Source organism: Eubalaena glacialis, chromosome 15 (genome assembly GCF_028564815.1).
Source record: "Eubalaena glacialis isolate mEubGla1 chromosome 15, mEubGla1.1.hap2.+ XY, whole genome shotgun sequence".
Classification (NCBI taxonomy): domain Eukaryota; kingdom Metazoa; phylum Chordata; class Mammalia; order Artiodactyla; family Balaenidae; genus Eubalaena; species Eubalaena glacialis.
Window position 1 is genome coordinate 83,260,810 of NC_083730.1, and position 20,199 is coordinate 83,281,008.

Here is a 20,199-nt window from a genome sequence, read left to right on the forward strand (position 1 = left end):
AGCCTCCTTCCAGGAATGTGAAGTCTGGGGAGTGGGAGTAGCAACTCTGCTGAGATTTAAAGGACTCCAAGGGAGAGATGGGCTGAGGGGTCCCGTGTCTCTTTTCCTTAATGAAAACCCTGGGCGTGAAGGAGAGAAATTCTGCCCAGACCCTCTGCGTCTAGGTTTTATTGTGATTCTAAACTTCCACTTTCTGGGATTAGGGTTGGACTGGGAAGGGGTAGCAGATGGGGAGACAGACAGAAGAGTATCCCCCTATAATCCTCCGATGTCCCCCTCAAAACCCACCCCCCAAAACTCTCCTTTCCAAAACGGACTCCTCTCCCGAGACAAGCTGTCTTAAGGAAAAGTGGCTGCAGCAGAGCTCCGCAGGGGTGGATGGGGTCGGGTGGGGCGGGGGCACTCTTTCCTTTGGATGGGTTTGGCAGCAGGACGTTGGGCTGGCTGGCAGTGAGGCACAAAAGAGATAGCCCTTAGAGCCGCGTGCACAGATGTAACGCTGCACCCCTCTGCGGGCGGGGCCGGCTCGGCAGATGGCGAGAGGCCGAATTGTTGACGGATGGTCCATCAAATGGCACTTTCTGGGTGGTGGGGCTCTCGCAGCACCCAGGCGCAAAGAGGAATTCAGAAGACGCCCCCCTCCCCTTGCTGCTGTAGACAGCCCCTCCCAGAAGTGAGGCGGTGGCGGAGGGGCGGGGCAGGTTGGCGGGGGCGGATAGATTAAGTTTTTTTTCTCCCTTGATAGAGGATCTTCTTCAAGACTCGCGAAGGGGTTGGGAAGGGAGGCGGCGGGCCCAGAGAGCACGCAAGAGAGGGTAGGGGGAAGGCCCGCGACGGAGGGGGAGGCGAGGGGGCTGGGAAGCAGGATCTCACACCCGGTTCAGTTCGGGGTGCCGCGAGTGCTTTTCTCAGGGGTCAGCGCTGCAACTCCGTAGCCGCGGGGCCCTGGTGACAGGCGCGCGCCCCGCCCTTTCTCCTCCCTAGACCTGCGGGCTTTTGTTATGCAGATGGCGGCTGGAGGCTGAGAAGGAGGAGGAGGGAGTTGGTGGGGAGGAGGAGAGGCGGGGAGGGGGGAGGAAAGTGCAGCTCGCGCGACCAGCCTCCTTTTCCAACGTCACATTGTGAGAGAGACAAAACCCGGGCGCTCCGGAGCTCACACGCGCACGCACACACGGACGACCCCGTCGCCTCTTCTCTCCGGCGCTGCCGAGAAAGCCAGCCCAACCTTCCCTTCCTGGGGCGCGGAGGCTCTGCAAGCTCAGAGCGCAGCCCAGAGCCGACCCAGAAGGCGAAGAGAACCGGCGGACAAGCCTTCTTCCTCCCCTGCTGGCCCGGGCTGAGGCGCCCATCCCCCGCCCTGAACCCCTGTCTCTCCCACCCCACCCCTCTCGGTTTCACACGGACAGAGAGCGGGGCCGGGTGTGCCCCCGTTCGGAATCCTCGTTTCAGCACTCCGGACAGCGCCCGGGAGGCCCGGGCCCTTTTGGTTGGCCATGGCGAGCGTTCAACAAGGAGAGAAACAGCTTTTTGAGAAGTTCTGGCGAGGAACCTTTAAAGCCGTGGCCACCCCGCGTCCCGAGAGCATCATTGTCGCCAGTATCACGGCCCGCAAGCCGCTGCCAAGGTAATGACCTCCTGCTTAAGAGGGGAGACCCTGATGGTCCCCCTTTCTGGCCTGTGCCCCAGAGCCCTTCGGGGTGGAGGCAGGCAGCTGGGCCAGAGCGCCTGTCTTTTCCCGTCACTACTCTGTATCTCCCACTGGAACATGGGAGAACGAATTGCTTGTGTGAGGTGGCAGCTGGTGGGAAGGGACGGAGAGTCTTTAAGGGGAGCAACGCTCAACCGGCTGACCTGGCAGCTGCGGTTTGAAAGGTTTTGCTGTCTTTGGGTGGGCGATGGAGGTGGGAGATGACTGAGAAACTTTTCTTGGTATCCCAGGGCTCCGAGGACAGGGGGTGAAGGAACGGTGGGTTCGAGACAGTTAGGGGTGTTGTACAAGAAGAGATGAGGGTTGAACTAGCTCAAGCCTTGTTCAGAGACAGCGGCACATTTCCGTGCTCAGCTCAGAAACTAGTGAGCTCTGACTGTTTTGACAAAAGCCCATATGCTGTTCCCTCAAATACACCCTAAACAGCACCCTCCTCCACGCCTTTCTGGCTGCTGCTGCTGAATTATCTGGTCTGCAGCACCCAGAACCAGGAGTCTGAGCCCAAGAGTCAGGGAGGAGCCTTCCAAGATCGTGAAGATGGTCTCAGAAGAGTTTTATTTGGTTTTTCTAAAAGAATCTGATTGCTTTGAACTCAGGCATAAGAACCGATCCTTGGGTGGTGGTATAGAAATAGTGTGATGGAGGGGGGATGAGGGAAGAAATGAAAGAAAGGCAGAAAGAGGGAGAAGAAGATGTGGGGTGAAACTGAGAGGAGGTTGGGGGAAACAGAAGCATTCCAATACAGAGAAGACCCAATTGTTTTCATAAATCATTCAGTTTAGAGGAGTTCGAGAATGAAAGGAAGAAGGCTGTGCCCTCCGTCAGGGAAAATCAAGGCTGAATGAAAACTCTTCTTTTGCTGGTGTTGGATGAGTGGTTGGGTGGGAGAAAAAGAAAGAAGTGGACCAGGGGAGACCACTTGGAGGATTTCTTAATCCTGGCAGGCTACATTAGGGAGTAGATGGAAAACATGTCTGGGAAAGTGCTTCGGACAGAATGCCTGTTGTGGCACAGCTGCATCTGAACTTTCCAGTGGGTGTGGGGTGGAGGACCGATGGGGGAGTTATATTTTAAGAATCAAACTCAGACTGGAGAACTTTTCATAGTCTGCTAGAGACCTGGCTCGTACAGGTCTTTGGAAAAACGGGTACCCCATGTTGTGAATGGGTGGGCTAGAAAACATGACGGGCCAGCAGGCTGTAGCAGGCTGCAAGTGGCGGCAGCAGCAGCCAGTATTCGTGGCTGGGATGAGGGGACGTCCTCTGACACGGGCTGGAGAAGGGGAACAATAACACCAAATGCCACCAAAAGCCGATGTTGCTCTACTTGGAAGGAGGTTCTTTGTAGGGAGCTTTGACATCAGTGATTTTATCTTCCTGGGTTTCTGCCATCCATTCCACCTTTGGAGTGCACCTCCTGTTGGCAAATCAGGTGCTGCATTGGCCAAAGAATATGCCCTTGTAGAAGGGACTAGAGGAAATTTCACTGGAAACTAGAAGTGTGGCAGTTGGTCCCGAGTATTCCATGCATTTCAGGGGTGCAGGGAGAGGAGCGCAGATTCCTGGTGGTATTTTAATTCAGATAAGCATACCTGATGTCCACCTTGCTTGGTAACTTCGCCTTTTGCCTGTCAGTCTGTTACTGTCATGCCTTTTTTCCTGGTCATACTCTCAGCCATATGAATTGCTCACAAGGTCTCCCACCCCGCATGCTTCTGCAGCTTTGTGCAAATCCTGATTTAATCCATGTGAGACTCTTATAATAGCCAACCCTCCCCACCCAGGCATCATTTCACTCCTGGTGTCTTTTAACGTCCTGAGTCTCCTTCCCCCTGAAAACCACTCCCGAGGTGAAAGTCTGAGCATTTAGTCCCTAATTTATGTCGTGCTGAAAGGATCCTCTTTACTACTTCTGTAACAGGCGTGGCCTCTCTGTAGAATAGATTCCAGTTTTATAGCTGTTACTCTTGGTTTGGGGTGGAGAGTGAGCAGGAAACATTGTGTTTAAGTCTTCAGGAGGGGCTGGGTTGGAGTTGTCTTTTAACAGACTGGCTGTAAAGCCTGAAACATCCACATTTTCACCCACGCCAGCCACATCCAGCGATGGTCAGTTTCTACCTCCTTTTTAAGGTTCTATACTTACTTAAGGGTGAAAGTACCATGTTTCTAAAGCAGAGTTCTTAGGAAGGAAAGGGACAGAGGCATGAGCATAGCATCAGCTGGGCCCCAGCAGCTTCCTCTACAGGCAGTCTGGGGACTTGGTCTCATCAGAAATGCTGTCTAGTTCCATGAATGAGGCCCAGCTCACAGTCAGCGGATCTGCCCAAGTAGCTATCTACAGGGAGATGGAGGAGGGTGAGGGTGAACCACCAGCCAGTCCTGTTGGATACACACTTTAATATTTGTTTATGGATGAGGGCTACTACCCCCTGAGTGAACTTGCCCAGGATATTTTAAGTCTGTTTCTGAGGATAATTTAGTACCAGGATAGAAGCTTACATTCAATTCATTGATTTCATAGCAATATGCATACATCATACAACCTTACTCCAAGCAAAGCATCCCCTGGTCCCTCCCTCTCCCCCTCTGTGAGGCATACTTGGTGAGGCAATATCTTTATAATGTATCAAGTTGAGAGCAGATGTCTGACTCAAATATCGGAACAGTGTAGCAGTGTGGGAGGCGGTGCTTAAGGGCTCAGAGCTGAGCTTCACCGAACCCCCTGGTCTTACCGTTTAGCGGAGTGCCTTAGGCAGGTGGCTCTACCTTGCTGAGCCTCTTTTGTCGGCTTGAAAATGGAAACAATAATCGTAGCTGCCTCAGGCAGTGAGTTAGGAGGATTGAGTCAGGTAACGCACTTGCCACAGTGCCAGGGACAGAGTGATTGTTTAATGCACACTGCCTCTAAAACAAACAGCTCAGAGCTATAATGGCCAAAGGAAATCTACAGTTCCTTCCAGTATTGTGTTTTTCCTGCCTACCCATTTCTCCCCCTAATAATGCTGACCATAAAAATTGTGAGATTTCAGCTCCTGACAGGCAACAGCACTTGAGGTGCGGTGGGTGGGATGAGAGCAGTCCCATATTTTCCTCCCTAAGGTCCTATATTTCCTTCCCTGAGGGAAGGTTAGCTGCTTTCTGATCTGATGCTTTCAGTTAGCGGGTGGAGGGCTGGTGAAGAATTGTCTGGATTCAGAATGGATTGGTACAACATCCTTACAGAATATTATTCTGTTTTGTATAGGGATGACCAAGCACTGCCAGTCTAGCCAAGGCTCAAATTCCTTGAAAACCATAGTTTTAATCCCTAGCTCATCAACTCTAGAGTGACTGTATAATTTGTAGTTCATATCAAGAGTGAAAAGGGTTGCCTGTGGGTGATTATTCCAGGATGGAAGCTCTAATGGGGACTATCCCAGGCAAACCTCACCCTGTACCAGCTGGAAGAGAGCCAGCATGAATCAATAAGATACTTGGAGTGTACGAGACCCCATCTTTGTTCCTGCCAAAGAAGTATAGTCGTTTTCCTGGCATTAAGTAATTCTCTTTTTTAATTGCTTAGTCCAGAAAAGTTTTCACCCAAGAAGTTTAGGCTCAAAGTGGGAAACCTAGTGTTGGAGGCCAACTCAAACTGTAATATTCATATCAACAAAGAGTAGTTGAGGACTTAATGAACACGTAGCTATCATTTGTAATTAGTATATCAGTTGTTTGTAGATACAGGAGTGTTTGTAAAGGGCTAGAGAGGTGGCCCCCTTAAGTAGACTCTGCATTCCCTTTACCATTCTTTGGGCAAGCTATTAATTTTCTTCGAAAATCCTTTCCATGCAGAATAGTCCAGAAGCAGACTTCAGCCCAGTCCCTGTCTAAAGGATCATAAATTCCAAACTATTGGAGATTTTACTGCATAAAGGGAAAGATGGCCAAATTGTGAGGCAGGGAAAATGCATTTGAACCATTTAATTCAAGTCGCCCCTTCGTGCCAAGAGATCAGTTAGCACATTTGTGCTGACTCTGTCTTTAGGAGCAGAGTGAGGGGCTGTTGGGAGGCGATGTCCTGTGGTTAAGAGCCAAGAGACGAGGGTCAGGGAAAATGCTTGCCCTGGCGATGAATGAACATTTTTCTCTGGAAAGGGAGTGTTACTGTTTGGGTCAAACCTTTCTCCTTCTGAAAGGTGAAATTGGTTGAATGGTGTACAGGGTCAGTGAGGGGATCGTTTCTGACACTGCTGTGTTCACTTGGCAACTGTGCTGTCTTAGAGACCCGAGCTGCGGTAGATGTTCAGTGAAAGTTGGATGCATTAATTGAATGAGTACACATGGTCCAAATCCAGCATCAGATTAGCCCTCTCCCAGCCCCACCCCGGTCCTGACAATCTGAGGATGCTGCTCAGTGCAACCCGGGAGACTGGGAGACACACACACACTGCAAATAGATTTGACTCTCACTAGTGTCAGAATGAAGCTCTCTAGATATAGATGTCTGTGTGGCTGGGTGAGTGAACATGTCGGCTTGTCCGGGGGCAGGAGGTTGAACTTAATGTCACTTGGAAGTGCTTTCCAGGCCAGTGTCAGTCTCCGTTAACTCCACCCCGACTCCAGGCCACCAAAATGGGGCGACATCCCTAAAAGCCTAACTCCTGTAAATGAGGCTGGAAGCCTGGGTCAGGTGCCTTCTGCCCCATGGGCAGCTCAGTCATCCCACAGGGGCACAGTACATTTTTAAATTATCCTTCCTTTCAGAGTGGCTGGATTTACCTTCCTGCAAGGTGGAAGAGTTCGCAGGGGCTTAACAAAACCGGAGTTCTGTAATTGCTTGTCACTAAGACTTTCTCTGAGGCGCGAGAGAATATTTCTGGGGTGGAAGAGGTAGAACGGTGAAGAGCTTGGGCTCTGAAGTCAGATGGACCCAGGCTGACGTTCTGCTGGGCTACTTCCTAGCTCTGGAATCTGTTAGTCACTTCACCTCTCTATGCTTCAGTTTCCCCATCAGGGAAATATTCATCTCACGGAGTTGTAGTGAGATAATTCTCACTACAGTTGCCTAAAAGAGCCACTGGAGATTTGTACAGAGCTGTTTTAAAAATCCGACAGGACCTGAAGGCAAACTAATCGCAGGAAATGTTTCCTTTTACTGTTTACAGACGCTCACTGGCTCCATGGCTTTTGGCAAGCAACTTGACCTTCTCAATATCAGTTTCCTCATCCATAAAATGGGACTAATAATAGCAGCCACCTCCAAGAGCTGTTGGGAGGACTGAATGAACTAATATATGGAAAGCATTGTTTGGCACACAGTGAGGACTCCATCAATGTTAGCTCTTACTATTAATAATAAATGATCGTTTTTATTATTACTACATGTCAGGCCCATCAGGGAGGAAAAGATGAGTGAAATGCAATCTTTCCATTTGAGGGCCTCGGAATTTAGCAGCAAAGGGAGACATAAACAGGAGTGTGTATGACTGAGGCAGATCATCTTAAGTACTGTAAATGTAGGTAGGAATAAAGAAAGGGGGATGTGGAAAACCAGAGGAAGAAGAGACCCTCAGTGAGACCTGGAGTCCCTTGCTTATTATCATACAGTAATCCTTAGTTATCTCATCTGTAAAATGGGAATGATTCTTTTTCTTCATCAATTTTACCTACAAATGCAAGGAATGATCAGAGTGAATACAGCCTTTATTCCCCATAGAGTCTCAAGAAAGAGCTTTCCTTTTCCCAGAAGAAAAAGCAGGTTAAACTCTGGAGGGGGCATTATCTGTGGGGAGTCCTAGTCAGTGCTAATGAAGGGAGGCTATGGAAAGGAACTGCCCTTATAATATAAATCTCCCAGCTCCCCTGTCAGTGGCTTAAGGATACAGACTAGGGCGTGGGCTGTTAGGTTTCTTGTCCTTCATGGTCCAGCTCTGGCTAAAACAAAATCCAGTCTGCATTCCTCAAGCAGCCACCGACGCTGGGGGGAGCAGAGTGAGCCCATACATGTCAAAGAGAAAATAAACCACCGGGGAATGAATGTACGAAGAAGAAGAAGCTGCCTGTGGCTAAAAACCAAAGCTGTACTTCATTCATTCAACAATTTTCTTGAGCTCCTACTTGGTATAGCAGTGAACAGCATGAAGCCCCTGCTCTCATGGGGGAGAAAAATAATAAATGAAGAAACAAATAAATAATATAAGGTCAGGTGGTAGTAAGTGCTTTAAAAAAGAATGAAGCCGAGCAAAAGGCTAGAGGGTGAGGGCGGGGGTGGCTTTATTGGATGGAGTGGCCAGGGACCTGGAGAAGGGAGGGAGCCAGCCATGAGGATTACTGGGGGGAAAGTGTTTGCGGGAACAGCATGTGCAAAGGCCCTGAGGTGGAAGCATGCTTGATGTATTTGAGAAATAGCAAGGAAGTCAGTGTGGCTGGGGCAGAATGGGTGAGGGGGAGACTGACAGGAGCTGACTCCCTAGACATAGGCAGGAAACAGATCAAGCAGGGCCTTGTAAGACATCTAAGGACTTCCCAGGTCCTCAGCTCCTAGGCTGGGGGGATGGAGGGGGTCGCAGGGGCGCTCCTGCCCTCTCAGTCAGGGTCCCTGGTCTGATCTGCTTCTCTTGGCTCCTCTCTCCCGACTCTAGTGCAACCAGGGATGACTTTGAACAGCAGAGTCAGAAGCTTAGCTGGGCCCCTCCATGCGTTACGGACAAACATGAAATTTACACATCGCTCTGATTGTGATCAATCAGATTAGGAAATTGAAAAAGACACTGTTTAGACTTCCAAATAGCAGTGGCAAATCTTGTTCCCATGACGGTGAGGGTTTGGTGTATCTCTCATATCCATGGGTGCAAATCTATACTATCCCTCTCACCTCACAGCCCCCTTTGCCACACACCCTTGAAGCCTACAGTCTGCTCTCGCGCGCTCTCTCTCTCCCTCTCTCTCCCTCTCTCCCTCTCTCTCCCTCTCTCTCCCTCTCTCCCTCTCTCTCCCTCTCTCTCTCTCTCTCCCTCTCTCTCTCTCTCTCCCTCTCTCTCTCTCTCTCTCTCTCTCTCCTCTCTCTCTCTCTCCCTCTCTCTCTCTCTCTCTACTTCCCTCCCCCATCTCCACTGGAGATTTTGCTGAGGGAGCTCCCATATGTCACAGCCTGTATGTAGAGCTCCGAGAAATAAAACACAGAATTAAGATGTCATAGAGACAAAGCCAAACCAAATCCAGGAACAATGCCGAACCCTAAAACAGTCATTAAGTAATTCACGTCTGCATGTGTCTGTGGCAAACAAATATTAAGATCCTCTGGACGCAAATGTTTCTCATCAGGAGAATCCCTCAGTTGCCGAATTCCCTGGGCTTACATCCCGCTGACAGGTTCGCTGAGCAGAAGCACCAGCGCATCACTGTTCTCTGGCTTCATTAAAAGTTAAGCTTAGGCAAGTGAGCTGGAATTTTACAAGACAGTTACCACTCCTACGGGAAGAGAGGTGCCATCTGGGCCTGACGCGTGTGTATTCATAGTGTGTGTGCGCGCTCGCTCACGGTGGGAATGTGTGTGCCGAGCTCCTTACGTTATTATGTGCCCAGCCCTGTGCTAAACACGTTTCATCTGTTGTCTGATTCCATCCTCACAGTAACTTTAGGAGAGAGGTATTTTTAAGACCCAATTTTACAGATGAGGAAACTGAGGCTCAGAGAGTAGAAGTGACCTGCTCATGGGAACATGGCTGGTGAGTCATAATTGGAATAAAAACCCAGAGTTCTTAACTGAGAAGTTTATAGTCTAGTACACTTTTGCAGAAAAGGAAAAGCTGAGACCAGAGAGGTGAAGTGTGGCTTGTCCAAGGTCACATAGTTTGTAAGTATGAAACCAGGATCTGAAATCAGGTCTGCTCAGTGGCAAGTATGTTCTTCTCTACCTGCTATACATCCTGTCACTGTGGTTTGGATTTTAAGGTCATGGGTGTTTTTGTTTTGCTTTAATCATCTTATTTTACGTCCAGTCAGCTTAGGCAATTGCCATTGTTATAATCGCATCTCACACCACTGTCAGTAACACTGTCTTCCTCTGTCCTTACCCTTCTTACCCATCCCCATGTCGAGCTAGAAGAACCTCTTTGAAAAGTAATTCAGACCATATACACCCTCCGTACCCTCATCTAAAGCCCTGCATCACTGTCCCTTGGTTTGCAGAACTTTAGGCCTTGGTGACTCCCTGCCATGGTGCAGCCCCTGGCCACCTCCCCCAAGATCATTTCTAACATGCTGCTCCTCACTGCATCCGCTCCAGCTGCATCCCATTCCTCCTTTCAGTCACTCAAATTTTCCATGCCCTTCCTGCCGCCGGGCCTTTGCACATGATGCCAAGAAAGCTGTCCCTCTCCCCTGGTGCCTAATTTACACCTACTCCGCTTTCAGATCTCAACTCAAATGTCATCTCCTTAGGGAATCCTCCCACAATGCTCTAGACTAAGTCACACCTGGCATTACAGACTTTCTCATCACTGTAGTACCTCTCTTGGTTCTCAACACATTTGTAATTTTACACTGACTTACGGGATCGTTGCTTAAAGTGTACCTCTTCTAATAGACCGAAAGCATCATGAGAATGCGGACTGTGTCAGTTTGCTCGTTGGTTTACCTCTTTCACTTGATACATAGCAGGGGGCCAAACAAATGGTGGTTGAATGCATGAATTGTAGTAATTTCACCTCATCAAATCATTCTTATACCTAATAGTCTGAACCACATGGAATTTCCAATATTCAAAAACAGCAGTGTTTCCTTTGATTCACAGGAGAACCCTTTGAACTACTGAGGGTAGAGACAATGTCTGTCTCATTCCTTGCTGTATCTCGGCACCTAGAACAGTGGCCCATGGTTGGCCCATTTTCTTTAGATGTTTGTTGAATGAATGATTGAGGATATGCAGATATAAGTGCATGGTACAGATGAGGAAACTCAGAGACCTACAGACATACATCGTCAGAATTTGAGAGCTAAAGGGACCTTAAGGAGATTATCCAGTCTCCTCATTTTACATGTGGAGGACGGAGGGATATGTTTTATAATATTTATAATGTGTCGGAACAACTGTACAGATAAAATTTATAAATACACTTATACGAGGGTTTCATTCTCAAAACTTCTTACTGAGAGAGATAAGAGATCAAAAGATCTCCAGGGCCTGCTCCTGTAATTCGGCTCCTCATTTTGCAGGTAGGGAGACTGAGACCCACAAAAGGGGAAGGATTTGTCCAAGGCCCTTACGTAGCCTCAGTCAGCCTGGGTGAGCTCTGGGTTCAGTGAAGTGGTGTTTGCCCAACATCAAGGTTTGTGTGTGAGCTTCCCTGCTGTGATCAGGAGATCAGACACTGCTCTCTCCTGCCCCCGACCCCTCACTGTGAGATATGGCATCCTGCCCCATAAAGACCTCTTGTGGCATATGCTGCCCAAAGCCTGGTCTGGGGATCCTGATGAGATGCCCATATGTACTCAGCCTGGCTGTTCCCGGGATCATATTTCAGAGCTTTCAGCCACTAAGGAGGCTTTTCTTTGGCCAGCTGCCCTGTCCAGCCTCCCTTCCAAGGCCAAGTGGCAGGTGATTCTGGGGCCCAGCCCACTCCCATAGAGGGTAGGTAGGCTCGGGGCAACTCTTTACCGTGTGGACAGTTTTTTCTAGCAGGAAACCATCACCACAATAGCACATCCCAGTGATCAGCTCCTTATTAGCCAGTGTCAGCTCACTGTGGCATTTAGTCGGCAGTCAGAACGGGAGGGCCAGAGGGGACATTTGAGGGACTCGAATACAGCCTCTTTATTTTGTAGATGGGGAGACAGGGGCACAGAGAGTATACAGGGCACTTCGTGGAGCATCGGAATGTTAATGCCAGAGGTGTAGCTGACATATGGGCCACCTGACACCCAGTTCTAAGACACCGCACTGCTCAGAGTTCCTTGGAGAAGAAGGCAGAAAAATTAATGTATTCCCACTTTACAGATAGGACAAATGAGGCTCAGAGATATGAAATGACTTGCCAAAAGTCACACCATGAAATCATGATACATTATTGTGGTGGTGGTGGTGGTTTAACTATTGCTGTTGATCTCATTTGATTCTCACAACAGTTAAGTGCCAGGTTTATGTCCGTTTTGCAGAAGAAGAAACTGAGGCTCAAGGTCTTATAAAGACCCAGAATAAACCCCGGGTCTCTTGACTCCAAGTTCAGTGTCCCCATCTCACTGCAGACAAAATGTGTGACCCCAGGAGCTTGTGCACTGAGCATGGATCCACCAGGCAAGGGGAGGAAAGGTATGACCACCTCTGGTCATTGACCAGCCTGCATTGCCGGTGTTACCCCCATTAAAGCCACCTTCTTCTCTACACTAAGTGTACCAGGCTCATGCCTCATACAGCTGCCCCTGTGTATGCTCCTTTTCCTAAGTGGAGACATCCCTTAGAGTGACATCCCTTTTAATGGCCAAGGGAGGAGGGAGACATTGGAGTAGGACCCCAAAACAGCAAGGGGGACTCAGAGCTCAGGATCCTTAGGAAGAAATTTACCCCATCATTGCAGGGGCCTGATTGAGGGGAAACAGGCCCCAAACTACAGTGGGAGGAGCATGAGTCTGGAAACCTTCCTTCCATGGGGGAGGTTATGTATGACCACCCCGCTCCCCCAAGAAAGGACATCTTGCCACTAGGAGAGTTAGGGGTGGCCTTAAGAGTCTTTTCATCCCACCCTCCCTAACTTCCTTTTATGGAAGGAATCCAGCCCAGAGTAGTTAAGTAACTTGCCTAAGGCCTCACAAGCAATTAATGCCAGAGACAGTGGGTTCCTTGTAGAGCATCAGTGGGTTCCAGGGAAGAGGAAAAGGGCTAATATGATGGCCATCCACTGCCTGTACTCATCCACACCCCAAAACGCTGGCTGTTCCACCCTGGACCGATAGCATTTATGGCCCTTTAGCAAATCAACTCTCAAACTATCCCAGTGGTAGTGTGAATGCAGGAACTGGGGACTGTGGTCTGCGTGCTCCTAGATGTTCCTGATGTTTTCCATCTTGTCGCTTGGGCTCGGTGCCGTCAGGGCCAGCTGGTGTTTGCTGTCCCCACTCCGGTCCAAAAGACCCTGTTGCCTTCCCTCTCCGTGGAAACCGGGTGCTCAGCATATACTCCTCCACCCACCCTGCTCATCCAGCCCTAAGGAAGGCATCACCTCCCGATCACCAAGCAAACGCGGCTATGACACGTGCCAAGGGAAAGGTGTTGCATAGTTGGATGAGTTCTGGCTCTGTGGTTGATAAGCTTGGGTTTGAATCCTATCCCACCATCTATTAGCTGTGTGATTTTGAGCAAGTCACTTTGCTACCCTGAGCCTCATCTGTATCAGGGTGACAAAAATCTCTAACTTGAATAATTGCTGATTCCTGGTTTTACCTATTAGGAATGATTGCCCTTGGACATGAAGGCTCATGTTCAAAAGAGAATCAGTTTGGTAGAGGGGGAGGGCAAAAAGACACTGCAATTACACCCCTAAATCTCAGAGCTCATGGGTCATTCCCTATTATACAGGTAGAGAAAGAAAGGCTCAGAGAGGAAAAGGTACCTACCTGCCCAAAGTCAAATAGTGAATCAGAACCCAGGTCTCCTGACTCCCAGGGTTTACTTCTCTGCCTCAGTGACCTCATGAATGTCAGTGTTTCAACTTCTTCACCTGTCAAAGTTTTAATAATAGTTCCTAATCATAGTTTCTGAGTACTTACTATATGCCAATCACTGAGCAAAATGCTTTATCTGCAGTATATCACTTAATCCACTGAACCATTCTTTAAGGTAGTTAGATATTATGACAATTTCCATTTTGTAGATGGGAAAATTAAGGATCAGAAAGGTAAGTAACTTGTCTAAGCTCACACAGCTAGGTGATGTCAGAGATGCGATTTGAATCCTGTGCTGGTAACTCTTACTAGCTCTTGTTGGGAATGCCTGCTCTGCCGATCTCCTGGTGTAGGAAGGAAAGATCAGAAAAATTAGGAGCACCATAGGGAAACAAGGAAGTTCTTGACAAGCTGTTTACATTGCTCCATCCCAGTGCCACAGTGATGCGTGAGAGAGAACATAGTTCAAGACATATGTCCACTAGAACTGCCCAGTTTTATTTTCGGGTGAACAAACTCACTGAAGGAGTTTGATGCTACATTAATGAGCAGCTTTCCTGGAAGCAAGTTTCCCTAGGGAAGGGAGGGAGAGAAACAAGGAGAATAAGTGTTTCTTGCGTGAGAAATGTGGGGCTTCTAATTGCAACACCTACCCCAAGCTGACCCGTTTAGGTGCATCTATTATGCAGTCATGGTCATTCTTCATAGGCACAGTGCTTCATGCTTGCTACGAACTTGACCGACACATCCACCCATCCATCCATTAACTCATCATCTATTCCTCTATTCATTTATTTATCCATGCACTACATAGTCACTCATCCATCCATCCATCCATCCATCTACCCTACATCCATCCATTGATCAAGGAACCATTCGTTTATTTATTCATTATTTCATCCATTCCTTCATCTATTCTCCAGCTATTTGTTCCTTCATCCTTTTTCCAGCTATTTTCTTCTCCCATCCATCCATCCATTCATTCAACCAACCAATCAATCAACCAACCAACCAACATTTATTGAGCATCTACTTTGTGCCTTTCTTTACCATTTCCCTATATTTATGGTAAAGTAAGGTTTATTAATTTCATTTAACAGATGATAAGAAATGGCAGCTCAGATCATTTATTTTCTAAGACCTTACAAGCATAAAGCCTGGTTGAACTTGTTCTCCCAATCATAGGTCTTTGTAGGACACCTAAAACATTAGTAGTCCCAAGGAATTTAGGCACTTTAGGTTTGTTGGTTTTTCTCCCAGGCCTTTTGCTATTGAGATTTAAATGATTGTACTTACTCATTCTTGTCAGAAACAAAGAATCACAATTGCTATGATCCTTTGTTACAACTTGTGCAAGGGGATTTCACATCTGAAATCTCTTCTGATTATCCATTCATACCTTCACCCAGCACTGAGCTTCTACTATATGCAAAGCATAGTAATGAATAAAGATTTCTGTACCCTCAAGTTGCTTACATTCTAGTAGGAGAGACATGTGTATTAATAACTAGCAATTAGCAGGCATGGCAGGAGTTAATTTTGTCGAAAAGAGAGTTAAAGTCTGAACAGGTAAAGCGACTGGCCAAAGATCAGCGAGTTAGTTGTAATGCCGTGCAATTTTAGATATTGCCTGCTTATAAATTAAGCTCTATGCTGGGCCATTTGTAGATATCACTTCACTGAATTCAGCCCCCAATCCTATGCAATAGATAGCATTGTCCCCATTTTGTTGATGGTGGAAGTGAGACATAGAGGCTTTAAGCAACTTGGCCAAGGTTACCACCTTGTAAGGGTCAGAGTTAGGGTTATAACCCAGATGTACTTGCTGCCACAGTTTTCTCTCTTACCCAACTCTTGCTTCCCCATAGGCAAGATATGGGGAATGTCACCGGTGAGGCCTAGCTGTTCTCCTGCTTTCAAGTTTCTAGATGATCACTTGAGTGGAAGCTTACCCAGACTGGGGTCCAGCAGAGACGGAAGGGACTGCCCAGCAGTGAGGCTGACCTCATGGGGCTGGGTGAGGGGTTGCCTGGGGGGTAGTGATGGTCCTTTTTCACACGGGGCAATTACTCAGAAGGAGAGTCCGCCAGTGGGAAGTGCCTTTCATGCAAGAAGTGCTCTTCCCAACAAGACGATTATCGAACCATCCATGAAGAGGGATAACCCTTCAAGACAAAGACACACGAGAGATTGGTAGTTAACCATGTGTTTTCTTGCCCAGAGCTAAATCCAAACACGGCAATGCGGAGGATCACAAGTGGAATCATTGGTGTTGAGGAAGGGCATGGGAGAACAGATATTTGTTAAGCACAAGGACGTCCCATTTCCTTGCACTAAACTTGTAGGGTGATTAAAAACAGCCTTACATTGTAAGAACACGGGTCCAGAGAGGTTATTTTACTTGCCCAAGGTTGCCCAGCTTGACCATCAATTCACACATATTACCATGGAGACACCCATCATTTCTGCCCACATAGGACTTTTCTGGTCTTACAGACCTCTCCCTCCTCCCCTCTCCTCCTCTCCCTTCCCCTCCCCTCTTCTCTCCTCTCCACTCCCCAGCAGAGGCAACCTCTTTCTGCTCTGGAGAAATCTTTCTTCCTTTGTGTTTCTTCAGGACTCTTTCCTTAAGTCCGTAAATCCTCTTCCCCTAAAGGCTTTGACTTTTCCAAAAAGCAAAAGCTAAAAACACTCTCATATTCTTCCTGTTTTCAGCCCTGACACATGCCTCCCCAGAGGCAAGGAGGGTAGAACCCATGATCTGCTTAAATGGTAAAAAAGAAAAGGGGAAAATACAGGGAGAAAAAAAAACACATAGATCAGTATCTCAAAACAGTATCCCATTTCCATGCAATATTTCCTTTAAGCTTTTGAGGTGGGTACTATTAATTCATCTCCAATTAACAGATGAGGAAGCTGAAGTTCAGAAAGATTATGTGACTTCTCCAAGGTAACACAGCTAGGAAGTGGATCCAGGATTCAAACCCAAGCTTGTAAGACCCCAGTAGTCAAGATTTTAACCACTGTGTTCTACTAACACACTCCCTATGAGAAAATAATATCAAAATTGTCCAGAGATGAGAACTGACTTGCCCAAGATTATTCAACAAGTCAGCAGAATGGGAGCCAAATTTGCTGATCAGAGGCACATCAGTCAATACATACATATAATGGGCACCACCTGCATGCATCTGGGCCTATGCCCATGTAGTTCAGTCTCTAAGGAGGTTACACTCAAGACCCAAGAGCAAAGTTCAGAGAGGAAAGAGATATTCATTATTGTGTCAGCTAAACTACAGACCTATGTAACTGAGTGAAGTAAGGGCAGGATGGCAAAAAAAAAGTTCCATAGAGAATGTCAACAGCTTTAATCAATTAGTAGTATGTGCCCGAATCACTGTGCTGAGAAGGCTTCTGGGGCTACATCTGAGAGGAGTAACAAAGAATGCTTTGATTCATTAGTGATGTCTGTCCTTGGTGCAAGAAAGGAAGGTGGCAGTATGCATGCTATATATTTATCTTTCCCAGGAAGGGAATGCTACAGCTTTGGGAAGGGTCAGATCAAGTAGTATCCTTGCTGTTGGTGCTATGCTTTTTACATTCATTGTTTCAATTAATGTTCATCACAAAACACCCCCTTCCCCCATTATACAGATAAGAAAACAGAACCTCACAAAGGGAAGGTCACTTGCCCAAGGCTAAAGAAGCTAGACAGTGGCTAACCAGCTCTGATAACTACTGTTAAATACATAAACCATTAGGTTGATGAATAGAAATGTCAGTAGAAGAGCAATCCCGGAACCTGTTAGTTAGTGCGTGAATGTATATATCTGGCCAGAGGGCTTTCTCATGTTTATCTCCATATACCCAGCCCCTAGCACAGGACCCAGGACACAGCTGATACCCAATCCATATTTACTTAGAGCTGTGAACAGGCATTGTGTTATATACCCCGGGAGAGGTGGTTTAGAGAGTGAAGAGATTTGGCTGCGCTTGTAATGGGAAAGTATCTAGTTCAGTGCTTGGCACAAACTAGGTACACAATAAGTATTTGTTGAATCAGCGAGTTCTAGAGGAGTTGGCTACTGGGTGAGATTCAGAAGACAAGACAATTTGGATGGAGACAGGGCTCAAGGACCAGCCTGCCCTCTGCTGATCCACAATATGCCAAGCTAAGCAGACACATTTCACCATCTCCTCAGGCAAGTCAGGGAGCTGAAGCAGGACGTGGAGGAGAAGGGGTGTCCTGCACCAAGGGAGCTATTTCTGGCTTTGTGTTCTCCCAGCAGGATGCTGGGAGGCTTCAGGAGCCAGATCTGCTGCTGGGGCTCTGGAACTCAGAGCCAGGGCGATGGAGGCCAGCTTCGTCTTGCCTGGAGCACCTGAGTTGCTCTGCAGCAGGGCGGGGGTGGGGAGGCAGCAGGGAGGGCTGGCCTCAGGGGTCCCAGTCTTCTCCTGCCACATCATTTCCCAGCTGTGTCCAGCCTCTGTTCAGTTTGGGGGTGATTTATCATCAGAATTGGCATACTGCATTCTTAAAAGAGTTTCAAATCATGAAAGCACCATGCGATGGGTCGAATTATTTTTTTCCATTTCACAGAAGAAAAAACTGAGACTAATAGAGTTATTTGTAAAAATAATAACAACAGTGTGAGTCAAACATTATACTAAGCATTTCGTATATACTAACTCATTAAAGCTTCACAGTGCCCTATGAGACGGGGAATAATTCTTATCTCTATTTCGCAGAAGAGGAAACTGAGATTCAGGGAGGTCAAAACTTCATCAAACCCAGTCCTATCTGATTCCAGAGCCCACGCGCTTAACCTCCATGCTATACGAACTCCTTGTCAATCAATTAATTAGCCTATTAGTTAATAATTTGCATTTATATAGTGTTTTACATTTTTCAAATACTTTATGTATATTTGTGCCTTTGAGCTGTGCTCTAGTGCTTTAACACTATAAGGTGGGTGGAGCAGGTATCCTTTTTCTTCACATCCTTTGACACATCAAAAATGGTGCCGGGAGTTTGGAAGGTACTTTCTGCTCTGCTCGGACTGTACTTTGTACAGTATGTGTGACGTGTGATACTTTGAATAGCACAGCCAAGTAACCCCAGCATGGTACTATATTTCACTTCCGCAAGCCTCAGTTTTGTCATCTCTAAACTGGGGGAAATAACTTTCTTCCGAGGTTACTGTGAGCATTGGAGATGATAAATTAGAAAGGAGCCTAGCACATCTGGCGCGCCAAAGCAGCAGCCAGATGCACACCTCGGAGTCCACCATTTTACAGGAGTGAGCAGAAACTTCTCTTGCTGGTTCTCTCTAAGGACAGGAGTGAACAATTGGGAGGTGGCTGGCGGGAGTTAGCATGGTCATCTGTCACTAAGGAGGAGCACCGTTTATCCTTAGGATCCTCTTCTCACCCCTGCACAACTAGTCACGGGAAAGGAAGGGACTTGGACCCAGGAGCCATGGAATCTCCAACATATTTAACTCCAGTGGATCCTGTGTTTCCAGTGACTGGTCCTGTATTAAATTCCATAGTGGTGTTGGTCACCATTTGGGCAAGGCCAGACCAGAGCTTTAGCCAGGATTGGGTTAAACTATTTCTAGGTGGGAGAGACATCTCTGGGAAAAGAGAGGCAAAGAGAACACAGAAAGTATACTTACCATTGGAACCTAGATTTTGTGATCACAAGTCATCTAGCCATGGACAGTCCTATCCTTGGGCTGTTCTGAGTTTTCTCAAGAAACAGCTAGAGGGGCTTCCCTGGTGGTGCAGTGGTTAAGAATCCACCTGCCAAAGCAGGGGACACGGGTTCGAGTCCTGGTCCGGAAGATCCCACGTGCCGCGGAGCAACTAAGCCCATGTGCCACAACTACTGAGCCTGCGCTCTAGAGCCCGTGAGCCACAACTACTGAGCCCTCGTGCAACAACTATTGAAGCCTGCGCGCCTAGAGCCCGTGCTCTGCAACGAGAAGCCACCGCAATGAGAAGCCTGCGCACCGCAACGAAGAGTAGCCCCCGCTCACCGCAACTAGAGAAAGCCCGCGTGCAGCAATGAAGACCCAACGCAGCCAAAAATAAATAAATAAAATAAATAAAAATTAAAAACAAAAGAAACAGCTAGAGATGAAGACATTCGGCCAGAACCTAACCTAAGTGGAAGCTTAGCACTCTCCGTAGTCAGGGGGTTGTTTGCCCAGTGGGGGAACCTGGAAGGCAGTGCCGCTGGAGAGACGGGGACTTCCTTTCACATCTCATGTTCTTTCTTAGGAATCCCTCAGACCACTGGAATCGATTCCCAGTGCTCTTTTTCTCCAAGGAACATAATCTCTCACCATGAGAGCACATCTGCTAGCTACTTATACCATTAGACCTAAAGAATAAGCAGAATAGATATCATCTTGGGTATTACAAGAAGGTCATTAAATAAAAATAGTGTGGTTAGGGTAGGCAAGAGGTAGCAGCTATGTGGGATCTCAGTGGCTTCACATGAACCAATCGTTTCTTGTTTGTATCTTAGTCCTAAATGGGTTGGAGGAGGGCTTTGCTTCATGTAGCCGTATAGGGACCCACCCCCGTAACACGGCTTCCGTGCTATGTGGCATGATCCAGCTGGAAGACGAGGAAAGTGAACCAAGGTGGAGAGGTCACACCCGCTCTTAACTGCGTCCGCCTTGAAGTGACCCATTACTTCTGTGTATGTTCCATTGGTTAAGGCTAGTAGTTACAGGGTGCCTCCTAGGTGCTAAGAGAACTAGAAAGGTAATCTAGTAGCAGGTCTGGGTGGACAGGGAAGGGAATTTGGTGCCATCCTCTCCCATACACAGGAAATGCCTTTCA

At 47.6% G+C, this 20,199-nt stretch overlaps 1 protein-coding gene across 1 annotated transcript in view; it reads left to right on the plus strand.

Annotated features, from left to right (window-relative positions):
• The first annotated feature begins 1,493 nt into the window (after positions 1-1,493).
• Positions 1,494-20,199, plus strand: part of SRRM4 (serine/arginine repetitive matrix 4) — a 161,137-nt gene continuing 142,431 nt past the window's right edge. The window contains exon 1 of the mRNA XM_061170143.1: positions 1,494-1,624. Within this exon, the coding sequence (XP_061026126.1) occupies positions 1,494-1,624 (131 nt within the window). The remainder of the gene's footprint in view (positions 1,625-20,199) is intronic.